This window comes from Saccopteryx leptura, chromosome 5 (assembly GCF_036850995.1).
Source record: "Saccopteryx leptura isolate mSacLep1 chromosome 5, mSacLep1_pri_phased_curated, whole genome shotgun sequence".
NCBI lineage: Eukaryota > Metazoa > Chordata > Mammalia > Chiroptera > Emballonuridae > Saccopteryx > Saccopteryx leptura.
The window spans coordinates 166,900,326-166,914,801 of record NC_089507.1 but is presented as its reverse complement, the minus strand read 5'-3'; the positions used below and the strand labels follow the sequence as shown (position 1 = coordinate 166,914,801).

Here is a 14,476-nt window from a genome sequence, read left to right as displayed (position 1 = left end):
GCAAGATTAGGTCATAGGTGGCTGGAGCAGGGCTGGAAGAGACTGAACCCTCCCTTAGAGGAGCGAGGGGGAAGCCTACCTTCCAGTGTCCCTGTTTCCTCACAGCAGAGGCATGTAAGTCTGGCAGGCTTTAGCTCAATGACCTTCCTTTCCCCTATTGAAGCAGGACCCAGATGGCATCCTATGAGACCCCTTTGGGGCATTGGAGCCTTTAAGGGTGTATCCTAAAAGCTGGTAGTTCCCCTGATCTCTATTGGGCTTTTTCTGCCTCTTGGTATCTTAAAAGCCATGCCCAGAAGATCTTGCTGAGGGGTTTGAGGATCCCCATCCACCTATATAAATCTTTTCCATATATCTGGAAAATTTTTTTAAATTCACTGCTTCAGTTCTTCCTAAAGGAATAATTATAACAGAGAGGCATCTTAGTGATATTTTTCCTTATGAAGCTTCACATAGCAAAGCATGTATTTCCTTGTGTCAACCATGTGTTCAGTTTTATTGGCAAAAGTTTGCATTGCAATGTTGCATTGGGATGATTCTTACCCTTACCATGGTGACTGACCTAGCTTTTGTCCCTTGGCTATTAGGTGAAGATGGACGTCAATATTCACCCTTGTTTTTTTTGAAGCCCTCCTTTTGGTCACGACAACAGAATGCTGATTCTGTGGCCCTTGAAGATAAAACAGATTTCAATATTTCATCTACTGACTCTTTTGAACCAGTGTCTCCAGAATTCCATGGGAAAGAAGCCATCAGGTAACAAGCATGAATGTGGTATGCTACATCCATCACTTTGTACTTCAAATTTAAAAAAAAATTTTTTTTACCCTTTATTGTCTTATATTCTTGACAGTTACATTAGATAACAACTGAGATTTTTGCCTGATCTGTGGTGGCGCAGTGGATAAAGCGTCGACCTGGAACACTGAGGTCACCTGTTCAAAAGCCTGCACTCGTCTTGTCAAGGCACATATAGGAGTGTTGATGCTTCCTGTTCCTCCCCCCTTTCTCTCTCTCTCTCTCTCTCTCTCTCTCTCTCTCTCTCTGTCACTGTCTCTCCTCTCTAAAAGATGAATAAATTAAAAAATTTAAAAAAACCTGAGATTTTCACCCAAACATGTAATTGTACAAAATCGTTGTCTGGATTCTTATTCTTTTATCTGTTGTTTGTCTTCTCTAAACTTAGTCTCAACCTCACTCATTTCTTTGCCTGGACTCATTTATTCACTTCATTTATTATATTTTCCATTATCATCTCAATCTTTTAAAACTTCTCTTTTCAATTTATTGCCTTTTCAAAGAGGATGAAAGAGTAGGAAAGAGGAAGGAAGAAAAGACCTAGAGGTACTTACAAAGGGAATTGAGGAAGATGTGCCTTTTAGAATGTGCTTTGTTCATGTTGGTAACTTTTATTTCCAAATGAGAAAAAAAAAAAAATCAACATCCCAGACTATTCAAATCTCATTCATCCATCTGTGGCCAGCATATATCAGTCCCCTGTGAACTGTCTCAGATTACTCCAGCCTACTAAGCTTCAATAACCAATTCATTTTTTAATTTTAATCTGTTTCATATTAAGCTTCCATACTTGTATTTGTCCTATGACCTAAGCCTTGTTTAACCTCCAGTAAATGAGCTCAGAGCAATGATTTTATTTGAGGTGTCTGTGCATTTATTTATCTCTGTATCACCTCACCCAACTGTAAGTACTACATAATGCTGGTAAAATGGGATTAAAACAGAAATGGAAAAATCTACACAGTTCATAATTAATGGAACCTGAATTGTTTAATAAATAAATAAATAAGAAGAAACATTTTGGTTGAAGGGCTAAAAAGCCCTTCAATAGATGACTGGATAAAGAAAATGTGGCACATATACACTATGGAATACTACTCAGCCATAAGAAATGATAAAATCAGATCATTTACAACAAAACAGTGGAATCTTGATAACATTATACAGAGTGAAATAAGTAAATCAGAAAAAAACAAGAACTGCATTATTCCATACGTAGGTGGGACATAAAAACGAGACTAAGAGACATGAACAAGAGTGTGGTGGTTGGGGGGGGGGAGGGTGAGGGGGAGAGGGAGGGAGAAGGGAAGGGGGAGGGGGTGGGGCACAAAGAAAACCAGATAGAAGGTGACAGAGGACAATATGACTTTGGGTGATGGGTATGCAACATAATTGATTGACAAGATAACCTAGACATGTTTTTTTTGAACATATGTACCCTGATTTATTGATGTCACCCCATTAAAATTAATAAAACTTTAAAAAAAACATAAATGTGATTCAGTTTCTGTAGTGTATATATACCTTATAGGCTTATACCTAGGATTCTAGATCTGTAATAGCACCCAGCATGTTAAGTCCATTCCTATTACCATAGTGATCATAATCAAACCAGTATCATCTTATGTTTATGAATATTTACCAAGAACCAAGCACTATGCATGCAAGATGAAATATTTTACTCATCCTTCAACACAACTCTAAAGCTTTCAAAATGTTCAGGTTGTAAAACAGGGGTCCCCAAACTACGGCCCGCGGGCCACATGCGGCCCCTGAGGCCATTTATCCGGCCCCCGCTGCACTTCCAGAAGGAGCACCTCTTTCATTGGTGGTCAATGAAAGGAGCACATTGACCATCTCATTAGCCAAAAGCAGGCCCATAGTTCCCATTGAAATACTGGTCAGTTTGATGATTTAAATTTACTTGTTTTTTATTTTAAATATTGTATTTGTTCCCGTTTTGGTTTTTTACTTTAAAATAAGATATGTGCAGTGTGCATAGGGATTTGTTCATAGTTTTTTTTTTATAGTCTGGCCCTCCAACGGTCTGAGGGACAGTGAACTGGCCCCCTGTGTAAAAAGTTTGGGGACCCCTGTTGTAAAACCTGAAGCTTACCAGAAATAAGTGCACTAGTTAAGGAAATAGAGCTACTAGATGTTACAGATATGAAGAGCTCAGTTTAATATTATTGCAAAACCCATGCTCTCACTATTTATTATATTAGCTTCTCTCTGTTACTCCACCTGACCTTGATTCAAGTTAACAATAAATATCTCCAGTCTGAGTCAGTAGTTCAAAATGGACCTTCAGTACTGGATGCCCATGTTGATTCTTGGCCTGGTTTTCTTGGCTTTGCATTATAGAGATAATCCTGGTTCTCCATACAAATGTCAAGTTGTCCATCAGTTGTTGAAATCATAAGATCTGGTGATGTGTTCCAAGCATGGGTAAATTATAAAACTTTGCAGATGAAGCTAATGTGAAGCAAAGACTGTGAAGAAATATTCTAACTGATACTATGGCACAAGCATGACTGCACAGGAGTTAAATCCACCATCTTCCTATACGTTGAAGAAAAGATCCATCCATCACATCAATCAAGCCTAGAATTACCAAGGAAACATAATTGTCATAACCTGAAGTCTCTTCTCTTTTTCAGAATCATACATGTTACAAAGGAATATAAAGGAAAACCTGATAAAATAGAAGCTTTGAAAGGTAAACAAGTAATAAATTTTAGTTATTATATTGATATTAATCTTCTGACTTTTGTTTATTCTTTTTGGTTTGGTGAGCAATTACTGTTGGTATTTCAGTTTTAAAATTAATTTTTTTTAATCTTTAAAATGCATTTTATTTATTTTAATTATAGTTGACACATAATATTATATTAGTTCCCAGAGTATAACATAGTGATTAGACATAGACATGCCTTACAAAGTGATCACCCCAATCCAATAAATCTAGTCCAATCTGGCACTATATATAGTAATTATAATATTATTTACAATATTCCCTATGCTGTACTATATATTCTGTGACTCTTTTGCAACTGGTAATTCGTAGGGTTCAATTCCTTTTATGTTTAATTTTTATAAATAAATTTTTATTAATGTTAATGAGGTGACATCAATAAATCAGGGTACATATATTTAAAGAAAACATGTCCAGGTTATCTTGTGAATCAATTATGTTGCATACCCATCACACAAAGTCAGATTGTCCTCCAACACCCTCTATCTAGTTTTCTTTGTGCCCCTCACCCTCACCCTCACCCTCTTTCCCTCCCACACCCCTCCTCCCCCTCACCCCTGGTAACCACCACACTCTTGTCCATGTCTCTTAGTCTCATTTTTATGTCCCATCAATGTATGGAATCACGTAGTTCTTGGTTTTTTCTGATTTTCTTATTTCACTCCGTATAATGTTATCAAGATCTCACTATTTTGTTGTAAATGATCCTATGTCATTATTTCTTATGACTGAATAGTATTTCATAGTGTATATGTGCCACATCTTCTTTATCCAGTCTTCTACTGAAGGGATTTTTGGTTGTTTCCAATTCTTGGCCACTGTGAACAATGCTGCAATGAACATGGGGCAACATGTGTCTTTACGTATCAATGTTTCTGAGTTTTTGGGGTATATACCTAGTAGACGGATTGCTGTGTCATAAGGTAGTTCTATTTTCAGTTTTTTGAGGAACCACCATACTTTCTTCCAAAATGGTTGTACTACTTTACATTCCCACCAACAGTGAATGAGGGTTCCTTTTTCTCCACAGCCTCTCCAACATTTGTTATTACCTGTCTTGTTGATAATCGCTAATCTAACAGGTGTGAGGTGCTATCTCATTGTAGTTTTGATTTGCATTTCTCTAATAATTAATGAAGATGAGCATCTTTTCATATATCTGTTGGCCATTTGTATTTCTTCCTGGAAGAAGTGTCTGTTCATATCCTTTTCCCATTTCTTTATTGACTTGTTTGTTTGTTGTTGAGTTTTATGAGTTCTTTGTATATTTTGGATATTAGGCCCTTATCTGAGCTGTTGTTTGAAAATATCATTTCCCATTTAGTTGGCTGTCTGTTTATTTTGTTGTCAGTTTCTCTTGCTGAGCAAAAACTTCTTAGTCTGATGTAGTGCCATTCATTTATCTTTGCCTTCACTTCTCTTGCCTTCGGAGTCAAATTCATAAAATACTCTTTAAAACCATGTCCATGAGGTTAGTACCTATGTCTTCTTCTATGTACTTTATTGTTTCAGTCTTATATTTAGGTCTTTGATCCATTTTGAATTAATTTTAGTACAAGGGGACAAGCTGTAGTCGAGTTTCATTCTTTTGCATGTGGCTTTCCAGTTTTCCCAGCACCATTTGTTGAAGAGGCTTTCTTTTCTCCATTGTGTGTTGTTTACCACTTTATCGAAAATTATTTGACCATATATATGTGGTTTTATTTCTGGACTTTCTATTCTGTTCCATTAGTCTGAGTGTCTATTTTTCTGCCAATACCATGCTGTTTTGATTGTTGTGGCCCTATAATATAGTTTGAAGTCAGGTATTGTAATGCCCCAGCTTCATTCTTTCTCTTTAGATTTGCTTTGGCTATTCGGGGGTTTTCATAGTTCCATATAAATCTAATGATTTTTTGTTCCATTTCTTTAAAAGATATCATAGGAATTTTGATGGAAATTGCATTTAATTTATAAATTGCTTTGGGTAATATGGCCATTTTCATTATATTTATTCTTCCTATCCAAGAACAAGGAATAGTTTTCCATCTCATTGTATCTTTTTCAATTTCCTTTAACAATGCTTTGTAGTTTTGTTATATAGGTCCTTTACATTCTTTGTTATGTTTATTCCTAGGTATTTTTTTTGTTGTTGTTGCAATCGTGAAGGGGATTATTTTTTTGAGTTCATTTTCTAATATTTCATTGTTGGCATATAGAAAGGCTATGGACTTTTGTATGTTAATTTTGTATCCTGCGACCTTACTGTATTGGTTTATTGTTTCTAGTAATCTTTTTGTGGAGTCTTTGGGGTTTTCGATTTATAGAATCATATCATCTGCAAAAAGTGATACCTTTACTTCTTCTTTTCCGATATGGATGCATTTATTTCTTTCTCTTGTCTGATTGCTCTGGCCAGAACTTCTAGCATCATGTTAAATAAGAGTGGAGAGAGTGGACAACCCTGTCTTGGTCCTGATTTAAGTTGGAAAGTCCTCAGTTTTATGCCATTTAATATGATGTTGGCTGATGGTTTATTATATATGACCTTTATCATGTTGAGATATTTTCCTTCTATACCCATTTTGTTGAGTGTCTTAAACATAAAATTGTGTTGTATTTTATCGAAAACCTTTTCTGCGTCTATTGATAAGATCATGTGGTTTTTGTTCTCTGTTTTGTTGATATGGTGTATTACGTTAATCGTTTTACGTATATTGAACCATCCTTGAGATTCTGGGATAAATCCCACTTGATCATGATGTATTATTATTTTAATATGTTGTTGTATTCAATTTGCCAGTATTTTGTTTAGTATTTTAGCATCTGTATTCATTAGAGATATTGGTTTGTAGTTTTCTTTTTTGTGCCGTCCTTGCCAGGTTTTATGAAGGTTATGTTGGCCTCATAAAATGTGTTTGGAAGTATTGCTTCTTCTTCAATTTTTTGGAAGACTTTGAGTGGAATAGAAACCAAGTCTTCTTTGAATATTTGATAGAATTCACTAGTATAACCGTCTGGGCCTGGAATTTTATTTTGGGGGAGGTTTTTAAAAGTTTTTTCTATTTCCTCCCTGCTAATAGGTCTGTTTAGGCATTTTGCTTCTTCATGACTCAGTCTAAGAAGGTTGTATTGTTCTAGGAATTTATCCATTTTTTCTAGATTGTTGAATTTGGTGGCATATAGCTTTTTGTAGTATTCTACAATAATTTGTTGTATATCTATAATGTCTATGGTGATTTCTCCTCTTTCATTTTGGATTTTGTTTATATGAGTCCTTTCTCTTTTTTTCTTGGTGAGTCTTGTCAAGGGTTTGTCAATTTTGTTGACCTTTTTAAAGAACCAGCTCCTTGTTTTATTAATTTTTACTATATTTTTTCTGTTCTCTATTTCATTAATTTCTGCTCTGATTTTTATTATTTCCTTTCTTCGGCTGGTTTTGGGTTACCTTGTTCTTCTTTTTCTAGTTCCTTAAGGTGTGAAATTAAGTGGTTCATTTGGGCTCTCTCTTGTTTGTTCATATAGGCCTGAAGTGATATGAATTTCCCTCTTATCACTGCTTTTGCTGCATCCCAGAGATTCTGCTATGTCGTATTGTCATTTTCATTTGTCTGTATATATATTTTGATCTCTGCGCTTATTTCTTCTTTGACCCATTTATTTTTTTAAAGTATGTTGTTTAGTTTCCACATTTTTGTGGGTTTTTTCCTCTTTTTTTCAGTTGAATTCTAGTTTCAAGGCTTTATGATCAGAAAATATGCTTGGTCTGAATTTATTGATGTTATTTTTTTTGGCCCAACATCTGGTCAATTCTTAATAATGTTTCATGTACACTGGAGAAAAATGTATACTCTGTCGCTTTGGGATGAAGTGTCCTATAGATGTCTATCATATCCAGGTGCTCTAGTGTTTCATTTAAGGCCAATATATCTTTATTGATTTTCTGTTTGGATGAATGATCTAGAGCCATCAGCGGTGTATTGAGGTCTCCAAGTATGATTGTATTTTTGTTTTTAGGTCAATGAGTAGCTATCTTATATATTTTGGTGCTCCTCGGTTTGGTGCATATATATTAAGGATTGTTATTGATTCTTCTTGATTCAGTGTCCCCTTAATCATTATGAAATGACCGTTTTTGTCTCTGAGTACTTTTTCTGTCTTGTAGTCAGCATTATTAGATATGAGTATTGCTACACCTGCTTTTTTTATGTTATTTGCTTGGATTATTGTTTTCCAGCCTTTCACTTTGAATTTGTTTTTATCCTTGTTGCTTAGCTGTGTTCCTTGTAGGCAGCATACAGTTGGATTTTCTTTTTTAATCCATTCTGCTACTCTGTGTCTTTTTATTGATGAGTTTAATCCATTTACATTTAGTGTAATTATTGACATTTGTGGGTTACATATTGCCATTTTATAAATTGCTTTCTGTTAGTTTTGTATCTTGTTTGATTCTTCTCTTTTGTTTTTTATCATTTGTTTTTGTTTGTTTTATTCCATACTTCTCTCCTCTGTTGCTACCTTTTTTAAGTCATGTGCTTCTGTGGTGGTTTTTTCAAGGGTGGTTACCACTAAGTAATGAAAAGGGTACCTACCATATTCATTGTAGTACCCTATCTCATGAGTGTTTCTGCACTTCATCATCCTTTGCTACTGTTAATCTCCGTCCTTTCCCCTTTTTTTGCTTTTGTTGTCACAGTTTAAATTTGGTTTTATTGTGTTCTTGGTGGAGCTTTTACTTGTGGTTTTGTTTTGTTTTGTTCTTTGAATTTGGTTGAAAAACCCCCTTTAGTATTTCCTGGAGTGGGGGTTTTCTGATGATAAATTTCCTAATCTTTTCTGTATTAGTGAATGTTTTTATTTCTCCTTCGTATTTGAAGGATAGCTTTGATGGGTATAGTATTCTTGGCTGAAATTTCCTCTCTTTCAGGGCTTTAAATATTGAGGTCCACTCTCTTCTAGCTTGTAGAGTTTCTGCTGTGAAATCTGACGATAAGCTAATAAGTCTTCCTATATATGTTGTATTCTTTTCCCTGGCTGCCTTGAGAATTTTTTCTTTGCCATTGGTTTGTGCCAATTTCATTATGATGTGCCTTGGAGTAGGTTTGTTGGGATTAAGAAAACTCAGTGTTCTGTTTGCTTCTTGAATTTGAGGCTTTAGTTCTTTCCACAGGCTTGGGAAGTTCTTGTCTATCATTTGTTTGAATATATTCTCCATTCCATTTGCTCTCTCTTCTCCCTCTGATATGACTATTATTCTTATGTTAGTCTTTTTGATGGAGTCAGACAATTCCTGTAGGGCTTTCTCTTTTTTTTTTAATTTTTGAGTCTCTCTCTTTTTCTCTCTGTTGTGCCTGAAGTTGCTTGTCTTTGTGTCACTAATCCTACCTTCTATCTGGCCTGTTCTATTAGCTAAGCTTGTTACCTCATTTTTCAGTTCATGAATTGAGTTTTTCATCTCTGTTTACTTTGTTTTTATAGTGTCAATTTCCTTGGTAATATATTCTTTGTGTTCATTAAGTTGTTTTCTGAGCTCCCTAAATTGCCTTTCTGTGTTTTCTTGTATATCTCTGAGTATTTTTAGGATTTCTATTTTAAATTCTCTGTCATTTTGCTCCAAGGTTTCCAATATATTAAATTTTTTCTCCATAGATTTTTCTACATTTATTTGTGCTACTTTTGTATCCATGATATTAGATTTCCTTTTTTTTAATGGCATCTGAGGGTGGTCTTGTTGATAACACTAATAAGAATTATTAAAGAATAAAAATTAAAAAAATTAAAGTAAAAAAAAATTAAAAAATGGAAAAAATTTTGTAAAAAAACACACACACAAAAAAAACAATAATAATTTATTATTTTTCCCCATTTTCTTTCTTCTCTTCTCCTCCTCTCCCCTCCTTCTTAGGAAAATATCGTGATGAACTATAAATTATATTATGTTAAATGGAACAAAAACTGCCTATAATGGAGGGTCTGAGTTGGGGAAAGTGTTCAAGGGGCAAAAAAGGAAGTAGGGACCCACAAAATGCAAAAAAGGAAAAAATTTGGGTCAAGTATAAAGTGATTTGCTTGTAAGTGATGGTCAACTAAGAGATATAATGAGACGGATAAGAGGGAAACAGGAAAAAGGAAAAAAAATAACTATTGTATTAAGTGGAGCAAAAACTAAATAGAATGAAGATCCTGGGTTGGGAGTAATGCTAATGAGTTAAAAAGTGAAGTGAAAAGCACCCAAAATGCCACAAAATAAAACTTGAGTCTCAAATTAAATAATTTGTTTGTGATTGAGGAATGAATGAGAGGACAAGTAAAAGGAGAAAAGAAGAAACTAATAGAGAGGGAGAAATAAGAAAAAGGGAAAAGGAAAAGAAGAAAAAAGAAAAAAAACAAAAAGAGAGAGAGTGTTAAGGGTTTTGGAGTGTAACCCTCATGGAGAGTAAGGAAGAAGAAAAGAAATAAAATGGAAAATGTAATACTTATGGGTAGTGTAGTTCAAGAGGAGAAAAGAATGAGATAGGCAGAGAATAAAAGGACCAAGGTAGAGGAAATAGAAATAATAATAATAAAGGCAAGAAGATGAAAGAAACAAAAAAATAGTGGAACAAGTTATAAAGTCTGTGGATTTTTCTTGATTTTGAGATGTTAACTTCTTCCTTTTTCTTGCCTCTCCCTCTTCCTGGTCGGTGACTCTGTACTCCAGGCTCTGCCCCTGTGGCACGCTTAGGTAGAGATTTTCAGTTGATGAGACTCTATGGCGGTGTCATATATTAGGCTTCAGTCTCATTGGTAGTCAAAGCTTGTTAGCGTTTGCAGGCTCCAACAATGAGAGAGTCCGTTTTCCCGGCGCCTCTCTCCTAGTCTCTCCTTCCTGAATTAGAAGTCTGATGATCCAGCTATGAGGCTGCCACTGCCTCTGCCTTTGCCTTCAGTGTGTGAAACTCCCAGATTCTCCAAGGATAAATTTTTCTGTCTCTGGTTGATGAATTTGTTAAAATTTTGGGGAGATTTGTGGGTTGTGCTCCTCTAGGCGCCATTTCTCTGACGTCACTCCTGAAATTAATTTTAACAACATAAAATTTATTTACACCACATCGCTTCTACAGCATAAAGGTTAGAAAAAAATTGAGTATGTTTTAGAATGATATATGTATTTGAAGGATATAATGGGTAATACTGAGGTATCTGAAGAAAATTTTAGGTTATTTTCTACAAACTTAAATTTTCCTCCTGCAGTTTCAAAGCTATTTTAGATAGTGCCATTTTTATTATGTTCCAAATTATTACATACGTCAAAAGATTTTTGTCCACATAAAAATTTATGGAACTATTAATCATCCTTCAAGTCAATAAAGATGAGTATCCACATACTGTATACCAGACCATGTCAATGAACCTAGCAGTATAAGATATGTTTCCTGGCTTAAAACAAGTAATTTCAAAATCTCAAAAGAAGATCAACACATAAATTTATAAAGTGGGTATTTTTTTTTATTTTTTTATTTTTTTTATTTTTTTTTAACTTTTTAATAATTTTATTTTTTTAATGGGGTGACATCAATAAATCAGGATACATATATTCAAAGATAACAAGTCCAGGTTATCTTGTCGTTCAATTATGTTGCATACCCACCACCCAAAGTCAGATTGTCCTCTGTCACCTTCTATCTTGTTTTCTTTGTGCCCCTCCCCACCCCCTTTCCCTCTCCCATTCCCCCCTCCCCCCCGTAAACACCACACTCTTATCAATGTCTCTTAGTTTCACTATTATATCCCACCTACGTATGGAATAATACAGTTCCTGGTTTTTTCTGATTTACTTATTTTGCTTCGTATCATGTTATCAAGATCCCACCATTTTGCTGTAAATGTTCCGATGTCATCATTTCTTATGGCTGAGTAGTATTCCATAGTGTATATGTGCCACATCTTCTTTATCCAGTCATCTATTGATGGGCTTTTTGGTTGTTTCCATGTCCTGGCCACTGTGAACAATGCTGCAATGAACATGGGGCTGCATGTGTCTTTACGTATCAATGTTTCTGAGTTTTGGGGGTATATACCCAGTAGAGGGATTGCTGGGTCATAAGGTAGTTCTATTTTCAGTTTTTTGAGGAACCACCATACTTTCTTCCAAAATGGTTGTACTACTTTACATTCCCACCAACAGTGTATGAGGGTTCCTTTTTCTCCACAGCCTCTCCAACATTTGCTATTACCTGTCTTGCTAATAACAGCTAATCGAACAGGTGTGAGGTGGTATCTCATTACCGTTTTGATTTGCATTTCTCTAATAGCTAAAGAAGATGAGCATCTTTTCATATATCTGTTGGCCATTTGTATTTCTTCCTGGGAGAAGTGTCTATTCATATCCTCTTCCCATTTTTTTAATGGATTGTTTGTTTGTTTGTTGTTGAGTTTTATGAGTTCTTTGTATATTTTGGATATTAGGCCCTTATCTGAGCTGTTGTTTGAAAATATCATTTCCCATTTAGTTGGCTTTCTGTTTATTTTGTTATCAGTTTCTCTTGCTGAGCAAAAACTTCTTAGTCTGATGTAGTCCCATTCATTAATTTTTGCTTTCACTTCTCTTGCCTGTGGAGTCAAATTCATAAAATGCTCTTTAAAACCCAGGTCCATGAGTTGAGTACCTATGTCTTCTTCTATGTACTTAATTGTTTCAGGTCTTATGTTTAGATCTTTGATCCATATAAAGTGGGTATTTTTTTATTTGGAGTTTAACAACGCAGTATGTTTATATTTAGAAAACACAGCCATTCTAGTAAATAAAAAGACAAATTTTAGCTCCACAATAAGTTTGTGGTTTCTTTTCTTTTCTACTTCCTACTTCTTTTTCTTCTTTACTAATCTTTTTTCTTCCTAGATCTTGTATTTGACATATATGAAGGCCAAATCACTGCAATACTTGGTCACAGTGGAGCAGGAAAATCAACACTATTAAACATTCTTAGTGGGTTATCTGTTCCCACCAAAGGTAAGAGGGTTTTATTCTCCCAAAGTCAGGTTGACAAATAAATCAGCTGATAGTATTAAGATCTAATCAATAATCACAAAAACAGATTACCAGGAAAAAATCGAAGTTAATTTATAGTATTATTCTATACAGGTAAGCCTATTGAATTGGTGTATATGAAATTTGAATATTTCATGGTCATTAGGTACCATTTGGCATTCCAACTTGTATCAGTTAGCTTTTGCTGAACAACAAGCGTCCTCAAAACCAATGGCTTAAAATAAAAATGTTTGTTTATTTCTTATGGTTTTGTGGGTTTCCTGGTAGTGTTTCTGTCTAAACTGAACAGGCTGCACCTAGGCACTTTAGCATAGCCTCACTCACCTATATGAGGCTCCAGTAGGAACAATAGCACCTTTCTTATTACATGGCCTTTCATCCTCCAGGAGGCTGGGTCAGGATTCTTCACTTGGTGATGTCCATAATCCCAGAATCAGACAGAGGACAATCCCAAGGTAGAGGCACTTCCAAACCTCTGCTGATATCGTATTTTCTAAAATTCCATCTATTATAGAGCCACACCTAAGTGTGACAGATAGATAAATTGACTACATCTTAATGGGAAAAGCTGAAGAATGGACCTTTCTTCTCCCATATACCACACAACTAAAATGGAAACTTATAATACCTGAATTCTATAACCCTTAAAGATAAAATCATAATGTAATTAAAAATTACATAATGATTCTCATTGAGAAAAATCTTAACTTAAGCAAAATCTAACATTAATTTCTCATCTTTGTTGTAGGCTCTGTCACTGTGTATAATAATAAACTTTCAGAAACAACTAACCTAGAGAATCTCAGCAAGCTCACTGGAGTTTGTCCACAAGTCAATGTACAATTTGACTTCCTCACTGTGAGAGAAAATCTCAAACTCTTTGCTAAGATAAAAGGGATTCCACCACAGGAAGTGGAACAAGAGGTACAGAAGTATATTAGCACTGATATATTGGTCAGAATGAGATTATTCACTCTATTTGTGTGAAGTTTTTATGTTTTCATTAAGTTACCTTTGTGCAAAAACATTCTATGAAAGTTGGATAAAAAAAACCTAATTTTGATAATATCTAACATTGGTGTATAATTTATAATATGCTGAGCATTACTTATATGTTTGAATATAATAATTCACTTTTCCACAAAAACTTTATGAGATAGGTAATATCATTCCCATTTTATATATGTAGAAACTGAGGTTCAAAAGAGTAAGTAACTTGACCAAGACTATGCAGCTAGTTACTGTGGAGTGGTGTTCAAATCTAGTTCATCTTGCTCGATGTCTATGCTTTTAACCATTACACTTTACAGCCTTGTATTTCAAAATTTAAAATTAAAAACAAAAGAATGGAATCTTGGTTTGTGACACCAATGTTGTCATTTGGTTAGATACAAAGAATTTTGCTGGAATTGGAAATGAAAAACATTCAAGACACCCTTGCTCAAAACTTAAGTGGCGGACAGAAAAGAAAACTCACCTTGGGCATTACCTTTTTAGGAGATCCTCCAGTAAGTCACACAATTTCTAAAGATGGATTCAAAGTTTTTAAATGAAACTTTTGGCACTAATTCAAATGTTTTCTTTACAAAGGACATCTGTGATAAAATATTTATAATGAGACATTAAATATAAGAACAAAATCCTAACCACCCTGTCCTTTGAAGTGTAAATAATATGGTTACCACATGGTTCTGGAAGAACTATATACCTGTTGGAAAACTCATTCATATACACCCCTCTTCTCTAGATTTTCCTACTGGATGAGCCAACTGCTGGATTGGATCCCTTTTCAAGACATCAAGTGTGGAACTTGCTGAAGGAGCGGAAGAGGAATCGTGTGATCCTCTTCAGTACCCAGTTCATGGATGAGGCTGACATCCTGGCTGGTAATTGATGGTTTCCTTTAAGTATCT

General features: G+C 34.9%; 2 protein-coding genes across 2 annotated transcripts in view; both read left to right on the top strand.

The window, feature by feature from the left end:
* Positions 1–14,476, top strand: part of ABCA8 (ATP binding cassette subfamily A member 8) — a 198,498-nt gene that overhangs the window by 25,966 nt on the left and 158,056 nt on the right. The gene's annotated exons all lie outside the window — the stretch shown is intronic.
* The window catches only part of LOC136406690 (ABC-type organic anion transporter ABCA8-like), a 112,222-nt gene that overhangs the window by 25,988 nt on the left and 71,758 nt on the right, over positions 1–14,476 (top strand). The window contains exons 10-15 of the mRNA XM_066386730.1: positions 588–756; positions 3,459–3,517; positions 12,414–12,524; positions 13,312–13,487; positions 13,952–14,071; positions 14,311–14,449. Coding sequence (XP_066242827.1) covers positions 588–756; positions 3,459–3,517; positions 12,414–12,524; positions 13,312–13,487; positions 13,952–14,071; positions 14,311–14,449 — 774 coding nt within the window. The remainder of the gene's footprint in view (positions 1–587; positions 757–3,458; positions 3,518–12,413; positions 12,525–13,311; positions 13,488–13,951; positions 14,072–14,310; positions 14,450–14,476) is intronic.